Source organism: Anoplophora glabripennis, unplaced genomic scaffold (assembly GCF_000390285.2).
Source record: "Anoplophora glabripennis isolate ALB-LARVAE unplaced genomic scaffold, Agla_2.0 scaffold19, whole genome shotgun sequence".
Classification (NCBI taxonomy): Eukaryota; Metazoa; Arthropoda; class Insecta; order Coleoptera; family Cerambycidae; genus Anoplophora; species Anoplophora glabripennis.
In genome coordinates this window covers 560,696-585,183 of record NW_019416327.1, presented here as the reverse complement: position 1 = coordinate 585,183, position 24,488 = coordinate 560,696, and the positions used below count along the sequence as shown (strand labels likewise).

General features: G+C 31.4%; 3 protein-coding genes across 8 annotated transcripts in view; all 3 read left to right on the top strand.

Moving 5' to 3' along the window:
- The window catches only part of LOC108915062, a 105,595-nt gene extending 99,696 nt beyond the window's left edge, over positions 1 to 5,899 (top strand). For all 6 annotated transcript variants that reach the window (XM_018721055.1, XM_018721032.2, XM_018721048.1 and 3 more), the window contains 2 exons: positions 767 to 898; positions 3,846 to 5,899. In XM_018721055.1, the coding sequence (XP_018576571.1) occupies positions 767 to 898; positions 3,846 to 3,975 (262 nt within the window). In that variant the 3' untranslated portion in view covers positions 3,976 to 5,899. The remainder of the gene's footprint in view (positions 1 to 766; positions 899 to 3,845) is intronic.
- A 1,006-nt stretch (positions 5,900 to 6,905) lies between these two features.
- LOC108914944 (raf homolog serine/threonine-protein kinase phl) lies at positions 6,906 to 12,977 on the top strand. The gene is made up of 3 exons (XM_018720877.1): positions 6,906 to 7,709; positions 8,804 to 9,027; positions 11,527 to 12,977. The coding sequence occupies exons 1-3, from the start codon at positions 6,918 to 6,920 to the stop codon at positions 12,632 to 12,634; spliced, it is 2,124 nt and encodes a 707-aa protein (XP_018576393.1). The 5' UTR covers positions 6,906 to 6,917; the 3' UTR covers positions 12,635 to 12,977.
- An 807-nt stretch (positions 12,978 to 13,784) lies between these two features.
- LOC108914953 (kynurenine--oxoglutarate transaminase 3) lies at positions 13,785 to 21,535 on the top strand. The gene is made up of 8 exons (XM_018720889.2): positions 13,785 to 14,059; positions 14,108 to 14,258; positions 17,260 to 17,496; positions 17,557 to 17,806; positions 18,054 to 18,220; positions 20,449 to 20,635; positions 21,198 to 21,361; positions 21,418 to 21,535. Exons 1-8 carry the CDS (start codon positions 13,893 to 13,895, stop codon positions 21,478 to 21,480), a joined length of 1,386 nt encoding a protein of 461 aa, XP_018576405.1. The 5' UTR covers positions 13,785 to 13,892; the 3' UTR covers positions 21,481 to 21,535.
- Positions 21,536 to 24,488: the final 2,953 nt, after the last annotated feature.

The window sequence follows — 24,488 nt, the reverse complement described above, 5'->3', positions numbered from 1 at the left end:
CCACCTTAAGGTTTATGCTAATAAGCCCACTAACACGCATGCCTGAAGGAGAAAATTAAGCACTGCAACAACGAAATTCAGCCGTATTTATGCAAAAGGGTCAAGAAAAGTTTCGACAAGAGTGTATATGTATGTGCCAGCAACTCAGTGGAGACCATTTACCCGATATAACCCTATACTGCAAGGGTCGGCAACTGGCGGACCGCGGTCCAGGTCCGGACCGCAGAAGGTAAAATACCGGACCGCCAAAAATTTTTTGAAAGTATAAATACTCAAATAAATTATTTAAAAAATGTTTTTTTACGTTTGAGTGCCAACCTTATCATTTTTTCTAGTATTTTACAATTGTGTGAGTGTTTTGAGTTCTTAATGGTTAGTAAGCAGATTAAATTTGAGTTCAAATGAAAATTTGTAAAAAATATGAATTTTTTTTTGGACCTCGTTACAAATTTTTAAAAGTATCCGGACCCCACCTAAAATTACTTGCCGACCCCTGCTATACTGTATACTTAATAATCAATAAAAAATGTACAATTTTTAATTAAAAACCTTAATTTCTCCTGTTTTCTATAACAGCAATACATTAGCTTTTATTGTTTTATTAGGAGAAAAGTCCTAAAGACAACATGAAAATTAAACAAAAATAACATCTTATTTAAGTATATCAAAGTATTTAAAACGCGAAGTACAAATTTATATATTTTATTTTATGTACCAATAAAAATTATTATATGGCGCCCATGTAATCGGCAAAATTTTGTTTCAGGGGCATCGTGGCTCCAGTAGCCCAATCGCCGGATCAGCCATTCGGGTCGATTAGATCTCTGGCTGCGGGCCGGGAAGTGGCTAGCTTCCCTCTATCCAGGACGCCCACGCCACCCCCTTCGACATTCGAGAGGTTGGTATCTATTCATTCATCTCGTCCCTCCTATTCACTGTCTTCCTGTGCGAGTCTTCTGACGGTCAGAAGCCTGTCAACTACGCAACTTAGCCTTGTGAAAGATTTCATTCGGCTTCATTCTATTCAGGGCCATGCCATACATAATCAAAACTGACTATGTAAAATCCATTCACGATGCTGTGACGTGTTATGCTTAGGCGGTGGTTACATTGGATGCCAATTCGTACGAAAATCTGGTTGTACAAAATGTCAAATTAAAATAACAGTTATTTACTGTGAGCGTTTATAATATAGTCCAGGCGTTAGAGCAGTAAAAGTAGGCTTTCGCGTTTGTGTTCGAAGTCTATTTTGTTGTACAGAAAAATCCCAAATATTATGTAGAATAAGAATCGGAGTTTGCCTATTCTAAAAGGACGAAAAATTACCCGTTTTTCGACATATTTTTCCCTGTGACATTGAAAGTAAGCCCTAAATAAAAAAAAAAACATTCTATAGTTTTTGTTTATTTGACGATTTTCTATCAATAAAAAAAAATGAATTTTGCATTAACGACGTAGTTTTGATGTGTTCAAGGTTTTGTCGATTGAATAGAAAATTCCCTGGGCAATAAATAATTGTTTATAGAGTAAAATGTTGAAAAATTAAAAAAAAATCTAAATGGTTATAAAAGTGTAGAAATAGGTATTTTTATTATTGATCATGGTTTATTATGACAACAAGTATCTCTAAAAAATTGTGTGCCCTTTCTAAACCTTAATTTAAACCCATGGTAAGCGATAAACTTAGTGACATGAAATTTTCTTAATTTTCTTAATCTTCTTAATCTTGTCAATCAAAAACCACGCAATCGATCGCTGAAAAATTTTTATGGTAGAATTGACATGTATTACTATTTGTTCACAAAGTTTCATCAATATTTATAAATATTTACTTATTTTTCACGCATTGTTAATGCAAAATTCAAATTTTCTTATTCGCAGTTCTTGTAACCTTATAGAAAATCGTCAACAAATAATAAAGAATGAGTTTTTTTATTTAGGACTTACTTTCAATTTTACAGGGAACAATATGTCGAAAAACGGGTTATTTTTCGTTTTTTTTTTTTGTATATTTGTTCTCCTCGATTTAGCAATGGTTTTTTGGAATAGGCAAACTTAAATTCTTATTCTACATAATATTTGGGATTTTTCTGTACAACAAAATAGATGACTTCAAATACAAACGCTTCTAATGCTCTATCGCCTGGACTAATACAGTATTAAACAATTTGGATTGATTTTACTTTAAATTTTAACAACAAAGTGTAATCACTCTATTCGTATGAATAATTATTTGTTAAGTATTTGTATGATTTCGTAGGTATGGTCTTTCCGAAGTAAGTTAACATGTAAAAACACGCTTGGCAAAAAAATTTAATGACTCATAGGCGTCCCTAAAAAAGTTTTCTGCTAAAGGTAAAAAATTATAATAATTTGTATATAATGTGTAGAAAATTTCGTTCTATGTTCATTTGACCAACAACATATTTTAATTATTTATGTCAAACAATTTTATTATATTGATGGTAAATTTCGTTTTGTTTTGTTTCAAAAGGTCTTCAAAATGCCATGTTGTAATAATATTAGTAAACAAAATGTCCCTCTTAGTTCTTCCTTTCACAATTGTAATTTGAATGATTAAGATGGTGCATATAATAAATTAAAATTATCTGAATCACATCAAATTCCTCATTGCTGCACTGCACTGCCAGGCGACTTGTCAACAACTGAAATTTATGACGCAGTTGACCAGAGCAACTGTGGGTGAACGCTGTTTGCCCTCACGCGCATTCTTCAACTGGGCGTATACATTTTTACCCCCTGCACGTTTAGTTCGACCAGACCTGTATATGGGTATGGCTAAATAAATATGGGAACAAGTTTTTCAAATATTTCAATGCCGAGTTGCTGCGTAGCGACCGAGCCTGATACATACTGTCAAGTTCTTGGTTCTTCAACTGAAATCGGAAAGACTATACTAATAAATTTTCATGCAACTGCATCCAATGTAATCGACGTTTTTTATTATTTAAGATTAATTAATCTCTTTTTACTAGGTTTAACTTAATGTCTTGCTTACTTTATATTATTTTATATAGAATCTCAAACTTATGTAAACTTTGGTGCGGAAATGCGCCAGTTTATAAGACACCTAGGAACAGCCATTTGTGTGGCAAAGTACAATAGCTCTGCTATTATTCAAGATACCAAAAATATTCAGATTAAACTTGAACTACTGTATTTTAAAATCATTTTCAAATATATAGGGTGACATATGAAAACATGGCTGTTAAGAAGATAGTTGTTTTTTTAAGTGAAACACTATAGTATTTTAGTTTTGAATTCTAGATATGGTGATTTAATCAGTTTTTCATTGTCGCGACATTGGTCAATTCCTTAAATTCTGCTTGACACATCTGTTCAAATTTGTAACAATTTTCAAATGGTAATAGGTACGACAATAAAATTAGATAGTTTAAATGACCAAAGTTAGCTAGTCACTCCAGACATTTGAGTCTTTGATCTCATGTTATACACTGTTTATAAGATGAATTGTTGTATTCTGTATTTTGTTTTAAAAGTTGCATATTTCTTTTTTTAAAAATATAACAGTTTTAAGTTGACGATCAATTAAAACCAGAGATGGCTATTCGTAGTGTTTTTCTTTAAAGAATATAAATTTTTCCATAACGAGAACATTGCGTAATATGTTACTTAATACACTATACTTATCACGTAAAATTCATAATTCCGATTTATGTCTCTCATGAGTAAACAGTTTTTTGCATTTATTTAGAACTACTCTCTGATGTGGTCTTGTCTGATTTAGAATGAACACTTTTCATATATCTTGTTTCAACAAAATGTACAGAGATGTATTTTATCCAAATATTCTTTTATTTCAGAAGTCCAAATCTAGTCCAGGTTCCAGACGAAGAGAGATTAGTCGACACCAACTTTGAGCCAGCTCCAGTGCACCGAAATGGACCCAGGAAATCAGTATCTATAGTATTACCCACTGAGGAGAAGGGATGACCAGTAGATCTTTAGTTAAAAAACATACTGAACCAAAATCACATTATTTTTAGTGAAAGAAACACTCAATCTTTTCAAGACAAGAATATTTACTATTTGCATAAAAAAGACTTAGATATTGTTATATACTACTGTAGCAACTGCATATTATTTTTATCAGTAAGTTTTCAGATATTTATGTAATAAATATAAACAATGTTTAGCTATAGTTTAAATATACAGTAGTTGATTTTTAAGGTAATTTTAGACTGAATACTCAACTCTCGTGAGTAATTGAATAATCACTAATCAGTAAGTAAGCTTGGTACTCAGATTACATCACTGTGAATAGAGTAGCTAGTTCGGTTAGAGATTACTTATTCCTTTTTACTTGGCTTAAAAGGAGAAAATCGAACGATGATTCAGAATGACTTTTAGTTCATTTTTGTGACTTTAAAAGTAATTCTAAACTGTATTTAATTGTAGTTCCCAAGTAAATAAAACCCTTTTTTAAAAAATATTAAACTATCAATGAAATGAATTAGTCATTAAATATTTTTTTAAGATGTTATATAAATTTAATATTTACATTATATATTGTATTATACAACATTACCAATATTTAATAATTGGTTACAAAAGCATTGATATGTTAAAATTCCTGTCAATAATTAGGTGGTACAATGTTCTTAAATCTCAACAATAAAGAAATGTTGCTATTCAATGTTTCTAATTTTTAAAGTTTCAAAAATAGAATCCTGTTTTTTGAATTACATAACTTTGCTTAGAGTGATGATGAGAATTTTCAAGGGTTTTAGGATTTACAAATTTCTTGCTAATATTTAGAATGAAAAGAGATATTTTTACTTTTTAGAATGAGGTCACTCACATCAGTCTTCAAAACGTTTGGATGATTATCTCGCCCAATATTGTTGACATTATATTGGCCGTGGAAATTTTAGCACTCTTCTAGGACAATGTTATTCTTACTTTGTTGTCATTGTTTTTCTTAAGTATTCTGAATCATACTTATGTAAGATGTTATCATGAACATCAGTGATATTATAATTTATTTCCCAAACTATGTACAAAGTCAGACATATATTAATAGTTTATATTGTTAATTTGGAAATGTTTTTTTCTTATTGATTTAACAGGATTGAATTAAAGTATTAGGCACTGAAGGTCTAAGAAAGCTGTAAGGAAAAGGTGGAGAAAGTTGGTTTGTAATAATTTCGTAGTAAATTCAAAACATAATTGGTTTTAATAAAAATTTAATAAAAAAAAATAATGATATTTCGTCAATTTTTCTTATATTTATTACAACAGGAGTGAAATCTTTACGTTTGGATATTGTAAGCTTTTTTGTACATAAGACTGAATTATTCGAGCAAAGCGGTAGATTAACATATCACGTTAAATTTAAATAAGGAAAAAATATTTCATGTTAAGTACTTATAGGTTTAAATTTAGAGTAATTTTCATTTACACAATAGTAGCTCTACTTTTTTATGTTGCAATAAAGGAATGTAATTTCTTTTTATTTTTATTGTCCGTCCCCATGTGCCAAACATTTGTACAATGGTGTTAATTGGCAATCAAAATTATTTAGTAGCATGTAATTGTACGTTTTACCATAGTCCATGTTTTATTTTATTGTAAATAATTAATTGTAGATGTAGCGCAACTGCATTTTTTTTTTACTTGTAATTATGAATATGACGTGATATGTATTAGAATTTATCAATTTATATGTTGAGGCTGATTACATTTTAAGATAATTAGATTAGGTTGAATTGTTTTTACTCAACATATCTTAAGACAGTGTTACTCAAATAATGGCTCTATCACTTGCTCATTACATATGATACCCTAGTAATTAATTTTATTTACTTTATAATAAATATTTTAATGTCATTGTCTTAATAAATAGTTTAAAAATTCATCTCACCAGTTTTTATTTGTTTACTTTTGTTGCAAATAGTTATGACAACCATGGAACAGTTCAAATCCAGCAACTCAAAACTGCAAATTGAAGTTGATAATTCACATTAACCAAAAAATTTGTCTTAAAGTTGAAATAGTTGTAGTAGTCATAGCATATAGTATTTAAATTTGAATTTTATATAAACATTTCATTTTTCAAACTTCATATATTAATGTAATTTTGAAAAAAAATAAAAACTGAAAAATGAGAAAACATCTCTTTACATCTATCATTTTTCATAAAAGCAGTATATACTTTTTGTAAATATGTGTATGTTCAACCCTTTTCGAGTTCTCAAGGTCTGCCAACAGTATTTTAATTTTTTAACTTCGTTTTCAATCGAAATGGTCTGCCACCAGTATTTTAATTTTTTAACTTCGCTATCAATCGAACTTTCATCACTAAAGTTGTCGATAAAAGCCAAGAAATCGTTCAGTTTCATTCTTCATTAGAAAAATATAACCGCTTTAATTTTCACAAGCCGTCACTGGTCAAAAGTTAATTAACAAATATAAATAACTAGCGGCCCGTCCGGGCTTCGCACGGGTGGACATTTATTTTAAACATTTTGGGATATAAAAAATATAGCCTATGTTACTCAGGGATAATGTAGCATTCTAATGGTGAAGGAATTATCGAAATCCGTCCAGTAGTTTTTGAGTTTATTCGCAACAAACATACATACATACAAAAATACAAATCTTTCCTCTTTATAATATTGGTACAGAAGTATAGACTTTAAATAAGTTGAACTTAAAATACGATTTACAAAGTACGGTCCTGGCTTATTCGCAAAATTTAGATTTTATGCAAACTTACTTGCGCCTCCGTATTCGGGTTGCATATGCAATTGAAGGCTGGCGAATATTACAGGAATCTTTCCCAAGTTCTTCTCTCTGATCTAAATGTCAAAGTTAATAATGCCAACAGAAAATAATAAAATCACAAGAAAAAATGACAAACATGGAAAAGTGCTATGGCTGTTTTACACGACTTTGACAGATCAAATACAAGTAGAAAAACATTGAATGGAAGTACGGTATCTTTGTCTCATGCAGGTAATTATAGCGACACAATGTCGACAGACAGTGAAGACATGGACATTCAACAAGAACTCAAAAACATAAAAAATGTAATTAGTTTGACCCGTGCTAATATTGATGCCCTAAATGCCAAGTTTGCCGACTTTCAACATCCTCCTGCTATGTATTTAAAAGAATATGAAGATCTAACATCAAAATTACATGAATTAGAAGCTGAGGAAAGGAGGTTAATGGAGCAACTCAGTAATGGTAGAGAAAGCCCTGAAGATTTAAGTGAACATTACTATCCTGCACACTATGAAACTAGTAAACCATTATATGACACGTTAACAAGGCCTAAGTTTTTGAGAGCTCACTTGCCTAACCAGCAACGAACCAGCGTTCAAGTACGTGAAGGTCTCACGTTACGGGAAGCCTTAGCTAAAGCAATGAAATTAAGAAATCTTGTGTGTGAGATGTGCTGTGTTTATCTTGGAGACTCAAAGATCCCAGTGAATTGGGATGTGGATATTAGTACATTGAACTGTGAAGAAATTACTGTTAAAATATTAGATAAATTTCCTATTCCAACAAGTATTTCCCACAATTTTGTGCGTAAGACATTTTTCTCTTTAGTGTTTTGTGAATGTTGCCGGAGACTTTTGTTTCAAGGATTTTATTGTCGGACTTGTGGATACAAATTTCATCAAAGATGTGCTGCAGGAGTCCCATCATTATGTCACCAAGTATGTATCTCTATTAATTAATGTTACCAGTAAATTACTGTTTTTTTTTTACCATTTAATATATTATTTTGCTCTACTGTTACATTAAGATCAGTTAGTGGAAATAGGTAGATACGTCTAAAAATAACCAGTTACAATTAATAAGTTTTTTTGATACAATGAAGAGTAAATAGATAAGATGTGCCTCTTATCATTATTTGATTAAAATATTTAATATTCTCTCTTTTTCTTAACCTCCTAAATTTTTTCATGTTTTTCCATTTTGAGCAGATCGGATCTCTGTTGTTTTACTTTATAAAAACACTGAAAAATAAGGATATTATATTTAAAAGAAAACTGTATTTTAACCTCAAATAATTCATTATTATTATTTCATTTAATTTTTCAAACTCGATACTTAATGCTGTAAGAAACTTTAAGAAAAATTCACATTTTGTAAAAAATTAGATAATACCTGTAATCCATCAGTTGCTAATAAAATAAAACATTTTGAAAATATACACGCAACCTTTTTCAAGATTTTTTAACTTTTTATTTCACAGATTCATTCAAAATGTTTTCATCTCAAAAGTTCTCCATGTGAGCATAGAAGTCATCCCCTAAAAACTATATCGTTTTCATCTCATATCAAAATATGAACAATTTAATTTTCACCTGCACTAGTGATAACACTCTTTTCTATGTGGGTATAAAAATGAGAAATCTTTGAAAATAAATATCTATATACCTACATTAAATCTGTAAAACATTCTTATGCATATAACATTTTCATTATAATATAATGTATTGCAAATATAAAAATCTATAAACTTATCTATAAACATATACTTGGTAATTTTCAATAACAATTTTAGAATATAGAATAAAAATGGGTATCAAAAGTAAGTATTTGAGTAATACTTTGGTATTTAGGTACTTTGACACTTTGATGTTTAAGTATTAAAACAGTACAACAATTATATTTCAGTGTACAAATTTTGGTCAGCAGTTTCCTCCTCTATACAGACTGAGAATAAAATAAATAACACTTTTTCCCTATATATTTTTTTAATGAACTGCTTCCAGAATGGTCATTTTGTAATCAATTTTTTTAGGTGAGAATGGCTGATGCCTATTATCGAGCTCTCTTGGCCAGGCCACCTGATTCCAGTGCTGGAATACTCCATGCAGGACAAGCAGAACTAGGACTGCCTCACAGGCAGTCCAGGCATCCTGGCACTCTGGGCCATCATGACAGATCAAGCTCAGCTCCAAATGTTTGCTTAAATAATGTCAAAGGTTCTGGAGATGACTGTCCTAGGTCTTTATCACTAAATAGGTAATTTATCAAGATCTAACAGGTTTGGAAATGCTTCTATTTTTTTAGTTGCAAAATTGTGTTGCTTCTGCATTAGTAAGATTTTAGTTTTTGACGCTTTAGTAGGAATAAATGTTTCATAAATTTCTTATAATATTTATTACAATCCGTACAGTAAAAACAAGTACTCGAATGATTTTTAACAAGGTTTTAACTACAGTGAATCTTTGGTTACAAGTGAATGGAGGTCTCTGTAAGATGTCAATGGATGTCCGTGAATCTCTACGGATGTTTTGTGGATATCCGGTGTGCTTATATTGGTCATGATTTGTTTGTGAATATTTGGAATTGATGTGTAGATACTATTTCTACCTTTTTTGATTTGACCCTTTGAAATACCTATTAACCTTGAAGATAAGATGTACTTATGTTGTTTTTTTATATTAATCAATCATTTTACATACACTAAGCCAAAGAGATTAAATGTAAATATCCTACTGATTAAATGAACACAACAGATTAAAAAAGTATAGCACTTAAAATAATTTTTACCAAGTACCAATTGCTATTTAAATTTGATATAAAAAATAAGATATTTTTATTTTCATTCGTGTTGTTTACGTCTATAGTTATGTATATAGTACTCAATAATGAATGGAATAATTTGTGGAAAGTTTTCCATAAACTATATTTCACATCAAAATTAATGCAGGAGTTAATGCACTATTAAAAATGGGTTGATTGGTGAATGTTGATTTTTTCGTGAATGACTAATCTGATTTTGGTGGTCTTTCTTTTGAGATATGGATTAATAGATACCTAATTTTTTGTTATGTAAATATGAGTTTTCAGTTATATGTGGTACAAATATGTTTTTTCTCGAAATTTCAAATCATCTATAATGTACGCCAGCTGAAATTAGTTATGAATAATAATTTTTTCTATCATATCAATAATTGTTTACATAGTTAAATTAAAATTCACCAGTTTATTGGAAACATTTAAAAACTTAAAATATAATAGTAATAATACTGATAGCAATAATAGTTTGATATTTGTGTAAAGTCAGTGGCATCACTAAAGAACTGTGATAAATGTGTTAAAATAAAATTATTAACACCTCATTTTGATGCAAGTGAAGGATGGCGTTTAGTATATATCTATCATTAAAATGTCTTCTGCAGTGCTGTCTCTCAACTTTTATCAGTAAAAAAAACATATTTTGCATTAGAAAGCCTATTAAAACATGCCCTATTTTATATTCTTCATATTTCTAGTTTCCCCTATAGTTATTCACAGTTTTTTTCATTCTTAAGTCTGACTGCATATTTTTTCCAGTTTCTTCTTTTATGCTATACAGTGTAGGAAAGTACCGATGGTCTATCAGAAGTTACGTGAGAACGATAAAGTAAGCCATAGAAATCCATGTGATAGACAAGGATGGCTGTAATGAAGGCGTCTAATAGTCAACGCCCATTTGGCCCTTCCACAAATAAGATCCATTTCTTATTTGTGGAAGGGCGAAACGGGCAGTGACTATGAGAGGCCTTCATTATAGCCATCCTTCTCTATCGCATGGATTTCTATGGCTTACTTTATCGCTCTCACGTAACTTCAGACAGACCATTGGTACTTTCCTACCCTGTACATATATAATCAAGAGAGTCACCACTTAGGTACATAGTTCCGCCAAAATAATTGAATCAGAATATTACATTCACTGAACATGAAAATTAGTCCAATTCCACTTATTGATGTTCTAGACATTAAAATTCTTTAGATGTGGCAGCCTCTATGAATACCTAAGGCATTAAAGACACTAAATGTGTAATTTGGTAATTATTAAGTATTAAAAAATTGATGTCCCATGTACAATGTAGTCTTCTACATTTTTCTATTATTTCTGAGAAAAACTGGAGTATTTTTGAAATTGAATATTTTTGTACACAAATTTTGATCAGTGGTTTCCCAAAATATTTAATCTGGTTTTTAGTATGAGTCATCGATATACGGCCATTATTAAAAGTATTGATTGATTTTCTTCTTTGTTTTTGATTATGTATAGGTTTTTACCGAAGTTTTTACATTTACAATAATAAACAATAAACTGGCATACTTTAACTGAATGTCTCAATAATTAATAACAGACATAATGATATAAATTAAAAATTGGCCGGAAAAGTTTGATTTAAGTAAACAATTTCTATTTTGGTTGTAGATATTTAAAATTTCGAAGAAAAAAACTTATTCTCTCTTTGCACCCTGTTTTGAAAATTGGAATTTTAATAACAGTTTCTATCTTAGTGTTGGTATCAAAGAATAAACCTGTAATTAAAAAAAAGTTTATCGTGTGCAAAAAATCATTGTTGGAGCCCATTTTTAGTGGTACCTAAATTTTAATGTGAAGCCTTTTTTATTATAGATTTGCATTACATAGATAAAGTAATAGTAACGTTTTCAAATATGGATATCAAATTTTAACTTACTATGCAATGTAATGATTACTTTATCAATTTCCAGGGGAGTAGACGGCGATTGTTCTCCACATTGCAGAAGCACACAAGCCTCTCCCACAGGATCTTTACAACCTCGAAGACCAAGGGCTCGGTCTGCGGACGAAAGTAAACCGCTATTAGCTCCTAGAGAGAGTATAGAGGATTGGGAGATACCTGCCGATGAAATTTTAGTTGGGGCCAGGGTAGGATCTGGATCATTCGGAACAGTCTACAAAGCCCACTGGCATGGCCCCGTAGCCGTAAAAACATTGAACGTTAAAATACCAACGGTTGCACAACTTCAAGCTTTCAAAAATGAAGTAGCAGTTCTACGCAAGACTAGACACGTTAACATTCTCTTATTCATGGGATGCGTCAGCAAGCCGCAACTGGCGATCGTAACGCAATGGTGCGAGAGTTCCAGCCTTTACAAGCACTTGCATGTCCTCGAAACTAAGTTTCAACTGTTTACGCTTATCGAGATTGGTCGGCAGACTGCGCAAGGTATGGACTATTTGCACGCTAAGAATATAATCCATCGCGACTTGAAATCCAACAATATTTTCCTACACGATGACCTTACTGTAAAAATAGGTGATTTTGGTCTGGCTACTGCGAAGACGAGGTGGTCGGGATCCCAGCAGTTCCATCAGCCGACAGGTTCGATCCTGTGGATGGCTCCTGAAGTTATCAGAATGCAGGAGGACAATCCGTACAGTTTCCAGTCAGACGTATACGCTTTCGGGATAGTTATGTTTGAAATGTTAGCGGGACAGTTGCCTTATTCTCACGTTAATAATAAGGATCAAATTTTATTTATGGTCGGAAGAGGTTATCTGAAGCCGGACTTGACAAAGCTGAGGTCGGACACACCGAAGGCTTTGAGGCGATTAACTGAAGACTGCATAAAGTTTAATAGGGACGAAAGGCCATTATTCAGACAAATCCATGCATCACTAGAAGGCTTCTTGAGGAATCATCCGAAAATCAGTAGATCCGCTTCAGAGCCCAACATGAATCGAACACAATTACAATCTGACGATTTTATTTATACTTGTTCAAGTCCTAAAACTCCAGTCAATTTTGGACCAAGCAATTTTCTGTTTTATTCTTCTGGCACTGGTAATATTTAAGTGCCTGTTAGGTTCGGTAAGCACAACAGATCTCAAAATGTCAATATTTTAATATTTTAACAGTTAGATCTAAAATAGTTTACTCTGTTGTAGGTTTGAATTTCTCTTTTGTATTCCGAGAACGATTTTGTTATTTATGATTATATAAATTGATAACAATAAATAAAAAAATCCTCCTATTTATTATTATTAGATTTACATGATTATACTACATATTGACTGGTTGTGATTGTGTGTATGCATTTGACTAGAGACTGCATAAGTCTTCTTTTAAGTTATTGACTAATGTATATTTAAATTATGCAAATATTGTTTTGTTTTTACAATAAATAAATAAAAATTAGTGTCTTTTTACTGATACCGTAAAACATTTGACCAAATGTTTTTTCTCATTAATATTTATCGCCACGGTGGCATAGTCAGTCGAGAATCTGGTGACAAGCATTTCTCGGCCAGATTTCCTATTCTGGTCCGGGTTCGATCCCTGGCATTCTTTTTTCTGTTTTGTGCCTGGCATTGGCACTGGCAATGTCGATGGATATTGGATGTTTGTCTGCGTTTTTTCAAGTGTAACCCCCTTCCGCACAGCCTTTGGCTTTGAATTTGGGGGTTGTCTCATTTCTGTAGTGTTTTGTTTTTTTATTATTTAATATATTGGCAAAAATTAAACGTACAAATGAGTATACTTACTATAACTGTTAGTAAATTTACTTATACAATGCTATAACTTATTAATTCTCGTATAAATGGTTGCCTATATTACTAAATTAAGAAAAAAAAATAAATTAAAATATTTTTGTTTGACATCAGATGCGTCAACATCAAATATTAAACATACTTTCATAATTTTGCAGTAATATTACATAATTATCATAAGAGTACGCATTACCTTGACACTAAAGTATAAGCTGTGGTCTTACAAATACAAACAAACCTTATCCAGATATTTTATTTTAAACTTATGGCACCTACAGTACGCTAGGCTAAATAGTTAAGTGTTTTGGTATCTAAAAAACGAGTGAGTAGTTCAAATGTTGCGATTTCCAATTTTCAGAATGTTAAAAATGTCAATGGCATTTAAGGAATTAAGGTTATAATACAATGTCATTGGAACAATACATAAATTTATCTTTGTAAGCATACATATATGTATAAATAGAGTACAGTAAACAGTAGCTAGATCACTATACAAAAAATAAAGTAAAAGGTAAACTGCCTTGAAATTGCCTGTTAAGTATAGACTTGATTACCCTTTCAGATGATAAATACAAAATCATTAACAGAGTGTGCCTTACAGTTACATAAATCAATAAAATTTGGAAAAAGCTGTGTCAGAAATCTTTCAGTGTCTCAAACAAAAATGTCTGATATTGAAAAAAAATTTGTGTTGCCCAAACGATTCGAAGGAAGCGAGAAAAGTGTTTGGTAAGTTAGTAATTTGTTGTTAACAAATATTTATATTTGTATTTTTAGGAATGAGTATATTCAGTTGTCCCTTGAATATAAACCATTAAATTTAGGACAGGGATTTCCAGATTTTCCTCCTCCCAAATATGTAACAGATGCCTTGAGCCAAGTTGCAACTGGAGATAACTGTATGGTTCATCAATACACCAGAGGATTTGTAAGTGACCATTTTTTATATTTTAAAAATCATACCTTTTAAAAAAAATTATGTACATCTGGGTAGTATATTATGTTTGTAAAACCCTTCCAAGATATTATTGAAGATAAAAAGAAACTATTAAGTACTTATCATATTTCATTGTTTTTGTCTAAAGAAGAACATGTATAAGGATTACTGATCTTAATATACAAAAAAGTTTTTTTTAATATTACATTAAAATTTATCTTTCTCAATGTTAGTTATATTAAGTAGATAACCTTTGACTCCGATAGTATTTTCTAGGCCTTAATTTTATGGGGGTTTAGTGCATGATACAGCAATTTTAAAATAATTAATCATATGATAACAGTATTTGCATGTAGTAAAATACTTTATTGTCATATTTTGATAACTGTGTTTCATGGATTTGATTCTTAATACATAGTTATTTTCTTTTAAATAAGATGGCAGAATAAGTATTTAGGAATTTTCATGTATATTATCAATTTTTTAAGGTATTCATTTCATAATATGATTTCTCCTAGGTAGCAAAGCAAATATTGCCTACCTTGCCACAGGGAGTTTACTGGTATTTAATTAATAACAAATTTTTCTCAATTTATGTCTTTAAACTTAAACCCAAAGAATCGATATCGATACCTTTGATACACCATTAACAAGTTTAACAAATCAAAAACATGGACTTTTCTTGATATTTTTACATACACCATGTTCACCTAGTGCGCGTAAGTCCAATATCTAGGTTAATAAGAGATATAACTTAATTTTTTTCCTACAGAGTTGCCTACTTTCCCGAACTGCACAAACTGAAAATATATTTGCATATACAGGGTGTTCAGTTTTTCCTGTGCAGGTACCAACTTAATTTTTTTAAGTGGAAACCTATATTTTTTATGGCATTATCGAATTCTACATGAAAAATTAACGGGACTTTGTGTTATGATCCTTATTAAAATATTGATATTTTTTGAGATAATCGACTTTTAATTTTTTTTTCTTGTTTCGTCACTTCTAGTAGTTGACATAATTATGATTGTATGACAGCTAGAAATTTTTTTTTTTTCAGGAACTGTAGAGTGCAGATGGCTCTTTCAAAAAACGTATCAAAAGTGGACCTGCGATATACAGGGGGCAAAAAAAATCGTGCCAAACCTGATAATTTAAAATTTGAAAAATCTCGACTTTTTCAAATAGAACACCCTGTATTTTATGATTTCATTAGATGCCTTTCTGTAGACCCTACAATTTTTTAATAGCTTTCCCTATACCTAAGTTGCGTAGTTTTTGCAAAAAACCCATTTTTATGTAAAATACCGGATTTGTGCCCGTTCCTTTGGCTGCAATGTGATTATTTTATTGTTATTATACTTTTCCTATTACCCATTTATCTCTCAGGTTAGAGAACACCTAAATCACGTATATCCAAACCAGTGGTTAGGTCGTAGTGGTCCAGTTCCTTGGCCCGCACGTTCGCCTGACTTAAATACTCTGGACTTTTTCTTGTGGGGTTATATCAAAGAGCATGTATACGAAGTACCACCAATGGATATTCAAGACTTAAAAAAAAAATATTAAAAACTAGTTTCTAAATATAACGCTTCAAATGTTAAAAAATGTCCAATTCATTTTCATCGTAGATTAATGCTTTGTGTAGAAAACAACGGTGGACAGTTTGAACATTTATTTTAAGTTAGCTTGCGACTATGAGTATTCTTTTTTCAAAATTCTATTCATCCAAATTTTTTAATCTCCAATTTCACTAATAACTTTCCTAACTACGATAACAGTGCTTGATTTACAATATGATACGGATGAAACTTCTTCAATATTTTATTTGTCAAGCTTTTGAAAACTCCAAGGTTACTACTAATTTCCTGGCACTAATATTTGGATTTTCAACAGCAGACGCCACAACCTTAAACTAAATATTATCGTTGTTACTTTCATGTCTCCTGGTAGTTTTCTCATAATTCGCATTTGCTGTTCATTCAAACCGTTCCTTCACATTTTCAAAACAGTGGGAATCTTTGTAAATTTGGATTATTTGCTTTGTAAATACATGCGACTAGCAAACATTTCCCATATTTTGCTAATTTTTAATCACTTGTAGCGATTTTATGGTTTTTTGATTTTATTTACAAATAAATGGTAACTTTCCGTAGACTTATTTATTAAACTCAAATATCTAAATTTTTCAGTTATTAATTTTTATTTTAAATAGTGTAGCTAGACAACTAATAAATTTAATAAAAATAAATACCCTTGCAATATTTTTCCTGACAAAGGAACAGGCGCAAATCCGGTATTTTACATAAAAATGGGTTTTTTGCAACAACTACGCAACTTAGGTATGGGGAAAGCTATTAAAAAATTGTAGGGTCTACAGAAAGGCATCTAATGAAATCATAAAACACAGGGTGATCTATTTGAAAAAGTCGAGATTTTTCAAATTTTAAATTATCAGGTTTGGCACGTTCCCCCCCCCCCCCTGTATATCGCAGGTCAACTTTTGATACGTTTTTAAAGAGCCATCTTCACTCTACAGTTCCTGAAAAAAAAAATATTTTCTAGCTGTCATACAGTCATAATTATGTCAACTACTAGAAGTGACGAAACATAAGAAAAAAAAAATAAAAAGTCGATTATCTCGAAATCTATCAATATTTTAGAACATAGAATTCGATAATGCCATAAAAAATATAGGTTTTCATTTAAAAAAATTAAGTTGGTACCTGCCCAGGAAAAACTGAACACTCTGTATATGCAAATATATTTTCATTTTCTGTAGCTCGGGAAAGTAGGCAACTCTATAGAAAAAAAAATAATTTGTTAATATTGGTTAACTATGCCATAAATATAATTATACCGCAGCATTTTTTTTTAATATACATATTATTAGATGATAAAAATTATACATATACCTTTTTGTAGTTAGATTTCCTATAACCTGCTTGTTTCTTGTATGAAGTAAAATAAGCATGACTCAAGATTTTTTTAGGGTCATCCTAGACTTATTGCTGCTCTGGCAAAACTGTACTCTAAACTAATCGGTAGGGATATCGACCCCCAAACAGAAATATTAACCACTTTAGGGGCATATGAGGCACTGTTTTCTACCATTTCAGGGCATGTTGATTATGGGGATGAAGTTATAATAATTGAACCCTTCTTTGACTGCTATGAACCAATGGTGAAATATGCAGGTGGTGTCCCTAGATTTATTCCACTAAGATTGGTAAGTCTTATAAAAGTAAAATTTTGTTTATCTTTCGAGAAATTATACTTTTTTTCTTAGAAAGAAGAAGTATCTGGAAGATCTATTTCTTCAGCTGACTATATATTGGACAAAGATGACCTTGAACGTACATTTAATTGCAAAACTAAAGCAATTATCTTAAATACGCCAAATAATCCACTTGGTAAGGTATTCACTGAAGAAGAATTGTCTCATATAGCTGACCTGTGCAAGAAGTGGAATGTGCTGTGTATATCTGATGAAGTGTATGAATGGATAGTTTACAAGCCCCACAAACATATCAGAATTGGTGAGAAAATTTATCGCTAGATACAAATTATTTTAAAAATTATAGTAATTTTAATAATACTGCACCTAGTTTTCATTATTTTATGGTTCAAACGTAGAATGTAATTTACACAGACAGATGTCATAAATCATCTATAAATTTGTTCAGACTGTAATTTAATATGTTTTTTATACTGGGTGTCTTAATTAAGTATAATTAATTATTCTTAACCTTTAAATAGTAAATAATTGCATATTGCTGATTTCAGCAACGTTACCGGGCATGTGGGAAAGAACAATTACAATTGGATCAGCTGGTAAAACTTTCAGCGTGACTGGGTGGAAATTAGGGTGGGCCTATGGTCCAGCAAACCTTTTAGTTAATTTGCAAATAATCCATCAAAACTCTGTTTATACTGGAGTTACTCCTATTCAGGTAAATATGTACCGTACGCACCTAAAGTATGGAATAAATTCAGTAAAAACGAAACAAATTTTTTTTGGGCAAAATCCTCGAACAGGTTGATTTTTAATTTAAAAAATACATATTTTAGCATAAAAGGCGATTTTCTACCTTCATTTGTTTTCGAGTAATGACAGACATTTTTTTTAAATAGCAACCCCCTATTTTTTTTCTTGATTCTGAAAGATCGTTTCATTGTCGATCCGACAGTATTAAAATGTTGCCATCTTACATAAGAAAGTTTTCGAGTAAATGACGATTGAATGTTAGAAAACGTAAATTTTATTCTTTAAAAAAATAACAATTCCTACGTCAAGCAAATACAATTCATTAAGTTTTCTACCTAAATTAAGTATTTGAATTGCCACCCACCGACTTCTTGACAATACGCAAGTCTGTGTAGAAATTCTTCTTGCACATTATGAATTATTTCTGGGGTAACTGTGTATTTCATCTATAATACAATTTTGGAGTTCTTCTAAATTATGTGATCTATTAACGTACACTTTGGACTTTAAGTAGCCCCATAAGAAATAGTCCAGGGGTGTAAGATCTGGGGATCTCGTGGGCCATTCTATCGGTCCTCGTCTGCCGATCCACCTCCTAGGAAATCAATTGTCCAGAAAATCTCGAACAGGGCACGCATAGTGCGGAGGTACACCGTCTTGCTGAAGCCATATGGTGTCATCAGAAATATCAGGGTCATTATCGTTAGGAAAAATTACTGCAGGCGCTGGAACAAGGTCATTTTGTAAAAACTCTAAATATCTTTCTCCTGCAAGGGTTCCTTCAAAGAAGAAAGGCCCTACTATTCTGTTGTCAACTATTCCAGCCCACACATTTAATTTCTGTGGGTGTTGGGTATGTGTCTCTGCCATCCAATGAGGATTTTCCCGACTCCAATACCTGCAAGTTTGACGGTTCACTGTACCATTGAGACAAAACGTGGCCTCGTCTGAAAAAAGTATTTGCCGGTGTAAATCTCTATTTACTTGACATAAATCCATCATAATTTCACAAAAGTGTAAGCGGCGGTCGGGATCGTCTTCATTGAGTTCCTGCACAAGTTGAATTTTGTAGGGATGATATTTTTCCTGCCTCAGGATACGTAGCACTGTGGTCTGACTAATTTCATTGTTTAATGCAACCAATCGTGAAGTATTATGAGGATTATCTACCATACTTATCAAAATGTTCTGTTTGTGATCTTCACTAACGCTTGGACGTCCAGGTTTTGGAATATCTACAACATTGCCAGTTTCTCTAAATTTAGATTCTATCTTACTGACTGTTGATTGGCTGATACGGCGATCTGGATGTTTTTCATTAAATAAATCGCAAACTTCCTGCTGCGTTCTAGTCTTATCCCCGCATCCGATAAGAATTAAAATTTCAATTCTTTGTGTGACAGTTAAATGTGCCATAATACTTTAAATTCAACAATAATTTTTATATCGCTTACAATACTTAGAAAGTCGGTATGACAGTGACACTTTGTAAAGATTTACACCTACGTGATCCATAAAAAACTTCAGGCATTTCGAAAAACTAAATTTGATAACGTTTTTGCTTTATTTTAATTGATTTGGGTTTTCTAACATTCAATCGTCATTTACTCGAAAACTTTCCTATGTAAGATGGCAACATTTTAATACTGTCGGATCGACAATGAAACGATCTTTCAGAATCAAGAAAAAAAATAGGGGGTTGCTATTTAAAAAAAATGTCGATGACGTCATTACTCGAAAACAAATGACGGTTGAAAATCGCCTTTTATACCAAAATATGTATTTTTTAAATTAAAAATCGACCTGTTCGAGGATTTTTCCCAAAAAAAATTTGTTTCGTTTTTACTGAATTTATTCCATACTTTAGGCGCGTACCGTATATATATTCTATTTTTCATTGTCTCAAGAACTTTTAATTCTCATTTTTATTTTATTCTTATTATTTAATTCCTTTAATGGATGATATTTTGTTGTTTAAATTAAAATTAGTCATTTTATATTTTATTTCATTTTAGCAAGAGGACTTATTTTAGCCCCAACAGAACTACCAAATTTATTTTTAGAACAGCAATCACAACTGAACAGTATACTTTTTCATACATTTTTCTTCATAGGAATTAAAAATAAATGTTAACTGTAAACAAAAAGTTGTAATTTTTAAGTGAATTGCAAATTGTTTCCATTTTTTGTCAGGAGGCCACAGCTATTGCTTTTGAAAAAGAACTTACACGTCTAAATGATGATGAGTGTTATTTTAATTCTATATCCGTGGAGTTAGAGCCAAAGAAGAATTATATAGCCAATTTTCTGCAGGAGGCAGGAATGAAGCCGGTGATACCAGAAGGGGGTTACTTCATGATAGCCGATTGGTCTCCTCTCGGTATGTATATAGAATGTTTACAAACTTGGAAAGTATATTTGAAGAGTAAACAAATTGAGGTAGGAAAAGGTGATGCACAGAAATATTTGCAAATAATTTTTTTTTAATACCTTACTACACTGATGAGGAAAACTTTTTTGGAACTGCCGACTCCACCAATAGCTTTGCTTACAGAAAAGGGGCACACATGCCTATGACAAGTCAAAAACTAGAAAAGAATTAAGTATGTTTTTTTTCAACTTATCGCTAAATTGGAATTATCTTAAAAATCTTGGTGCTTGTACCCTAAGTTTGTCATCAAATATTCTTTAAGACATAATTTAATAGACTTAAAAAAGTTATGCAAAATTATTTTATGTGCTAGATTCAATTTCAAATATTTTAATATGGTACATATCTTTTCCTATGCAGACTGTAGACATAGGTAAAATCATGTTATTTATTCAAATTGATTCCGTGTTAAGGGCTCCCATGTTCACCGATTTAATTCTTAAATAAATTAGAAAATGGCATTTTTCAATATTTCTTCAGTATCTTTGTATTTACTTGTATATTTTATTAGAATCCAAGGTTGATTTGAATTCTGAGAAGGACAAATACCGCGATTACCGTTTTACAAAATGGATGACAAAAAATGTGGGACTTCAGGCTATACCTTCTACTGCATTTTATAGTGTCCCACATAAACCACTGGCGGAAAATTATGTAAGATACTGTTTTATTAAGGTAAGGACTCTGACCTTGAGGTGTATTTTTTTTTTAATAAAGTTTTTCAATTTCAGAAAGATGAAAATTTGAAGCAAGCCGCAGAATTATTAAGGAAATGGAAAAATGGCCAAAAATAATTTGTTATATTATAGCCTTCTTATGTGTGTAATATAAAACAATTTTATTTATCTATTTTTGGTTCTTAATTTCCATATTCATCTTTTGAATCGCTTCTAATTAAAAATAATATATATTTTAGTATATATTTAGCTGATGCTCAAAATTTATTTAAATAATTTTTCAAATTAAATTTTAAACTCCAAGAAATAAGAAATATTAAAAATGTCAATATAAATGTAGGCGATTTTTCATAAAAACTTGTAAAAGCTCCAAAAACTACATTAAAGAATGAAGACTAAAGAAGAAATATCATATCTTGATAAAGGGAGAAATATTAATTCAAAACAAATACTCCGTACTTTTGATTTGTTTTCTATTCCTAAAAAAAATGTGGTTCCATATTGACATTTTTTTTTAATTTATGTATAATTATGGTAAAGGGAATTATATTTTTTTCATCTGTTTGTCTAAACCGTAATATGTAGATAAAAAATTATGCCAGTACATTTTTCATTGATCCAAATATGTATGTTTAGATGTTTTTATCTAGATTATATGCAATTCTATATTTTAAAAATTTTTTCTTAGAAGTTTCATGGAATACAACAGCTTCAGAAAATATTTGTTTGGAAAAAAATTATGCTAGACTACCTCTATCCCGTGCTAAATTTATTTCTAAAATCTGTTTTTAGTAGAAGTTTGAAAAAAATAGGTTTGCTCTTTTCCAAAATATTTTTTTCCGTGGCACTAAAATCTCTTATTCCACAAGTAATCCCAACCTAATTTCGAATTCTTTTGATACGATTTCCTGAAATCGGAGTTCCTAGAGAGAAAGTAATTATTTTATTGTTGCTTTATTGTTTATTTATTTAGGGTGAAGTTCCACTTTTTCCTACAGAACAAACACCAGTATTATACTTTTCAAATGTATTGGCCCCTCACTTTGAATGTAAATTGAAAAGGCAAAATATTATAAAAAAAAATTTGATATTTAAACGAAACTGGGGTAGGTCTTGAGGTCCCAAATTTTTGCTGAAATTTTCAATCGAAACCACACAGCCATCTCTAATAACTCCACCCAGGGCTAATTCCGGCCAAAGTAGAGGCCCACGTCCAAGGGGGTTTCGGGAAAAAAAACTTGCAATCAAAAACGAAAAATGCGAAATTCGAACTGGGAAATAGCAATACAAAATCATACGTCATACTACAAGTCCTCACCGTTCCAACAGATTACAAGGCAAAGATGCGAAAAATCCAGAGTGGCCATTTGTCCAAACCAGACCACCAAGGTAGAGTTTACTACAGGACCTCTGCGGACTCGTCAAGGAGGGTGATCAAACGTCGACCTTAGTGCTTTGCAATTCGATAACCAGGGACAGATACCTGGTCAGTATATAGAGTACGACACAAAATTAATATTTGCATTCTTTTACAATTCAAAACATTGTTAAACACATTTTTCACACGTTTTTGCGAGCTTATATTGCTCCCAACCTAGACCTAAGTTCCATAGACCCAACCAACAACCAAAGCGTTGTCCTACGGTGAAGATCTCTCGGGATACATCAAGCCCTAGAAACTTCCATAGCCACAGGTTCTCTCAGGAGGCTTACACAGGCTCCTAGAAACTTCCAAAACCACAAGTTCTCTCAGGCAAGGCAAGTCCAGAGATAATAGATATAAAAGTACTCATACTCGAAGTGCCCATAGAACATAATTGGCACCTTCAACTAGGTTCAGCTGAAAGCCTCCAAATCTGTGCCATCCCGAGGGTGCACAATAGTTGAAAAAAACAAAATAAATAATATCCAGGAACCTATCTCGTCCGTTCGAGGACAATCGGCCAACGCGACGTCCGCACCCCTAGTCCCCTAAACGTCCATTGTGATTGGTGTGATGAGAAAATCGTCCGAAAACCCCGTTTACATTTTTGCCGCTAAGCGGGAGACGAGAGTCTCAACTCCGTAGGCAATACACCAGGAGCTTGATATGCCGGTTTCTCCCATATTAGAAGTTATTCCTGAAGTAGCAATAATGACGGTGAAAGACGATAGGGCCCAACGTGAGCTCGAATGTCCAAAACGCCAAAGGAAAATGGTGACAGATAACACGGCGCCCAACTTGGGGTATTATTGTCCGAAACGTCAAGGGAAAATGATGGAAGAGATGACAAGATGAAATTATAATGACGACTTTCAGGATATAATTTTATGTAGGTAGATAAAATAAAAACAATTTCAGTCTTCTTAAACTTGCAGTTCTTAAAACGCCGACAACAATGTTTTTTTTGTGCAACGTTCGGTCATTGTTTTTGTTTGCTTACATATTTTTGGTAGCATAATCTTCACATTAAAAAAATAGTTGTTCTCTTTACAGCGTAGTAAATTTTTTACATTATTATTTAATACTAGAGTTAACTAAAACTTATATATTCTTAAAACTTCAGCGTACTAATAAATACATTTTAAGCAGTTGTGCTAAAGATGGTTTCATCAAGACGTATCTATAGATTTTTCAAGATTACCAAATATGTACAATTAGATGTTTTTGTCTAAATTCGACTCTCCTAAATTCACTTCTAAAGGCTACATTACATGCAATAAACTAAAAACCTCTATGTCAGAACTGTTTTCTATTATATATATTTTCTAAACAGCTTTCGGTGTTGCTTTTTGCGTGAGTTATAACCAAAAAAGAACTAAAGGTAGGTAGTTATCTCGTATTTTTTAAAGCACCCCACGAAATATGACGATATTTTTACCTACCATGCTTATTCTGCTTTGTCATATTATTGATAACGTTAGAAGAACTCTTTATAACTAAATGTAACCAAAATTTGTTTTCGTTATAGGTACAGGGTGTTTTAAATTGACGTTAAAAAATTGTTGAGAAATATATACGAGAATGTGTACCTATTAAAAATGTAGAACAAAATTATCACAAACTTTAATAAATAACAAAGAATCTTTGATAAATATTTATTACTTGTGATAACTTAACTAAAATAAAGAACATTATTTAATAC

Excerpts from the sequence above, each read along its gene's own strand:
- LOC108914953 (XM_018720889.2), top strand. The coding sequence starts at position 13,893 with ATGATAAATACAAAATCATTAACAGAGTGTGCCTTACAGTTACATAAA. Across the intron at positions 14,060-14,107 it reads GGAAGCGAGAAAAGTGTTTG|GAATGAGTATATTCAGTTGT; the intron begins GTAAGTTAGTAA and ends TTGTATTTTTAG. Across the intron at positions 18,221-20,448 it reads CTGGAGTTACTCCTATTCAG|GAGGCCACAGCTATTGCTTT; the intron begins GTAAATATGTAC and ends ATTTTTTGTCAG.
- LOC108914944 (XM_018720877.1), top strand. The coding sequence starts at position 6,918 with ATGGCTGTTTTACACGACTTTGACAGATCAAATACAAGTAGAAAAACA. Across the intron at positions 7,710-8,803 it reads TCCCATCATTATGTCACCAA|GTGAGAATGGCTGATGCCTA; the intron begins GTATGTATCTCT and ends CAATTTTTTTAG. Across the intron at positions 9,028-11,526 it reads AGGTCTTTATCACTAAATAG|GGGAGTAGACGGCGATTGTT; the intron begins GTAATTTATCAA and ends ATCAATTTCCAG.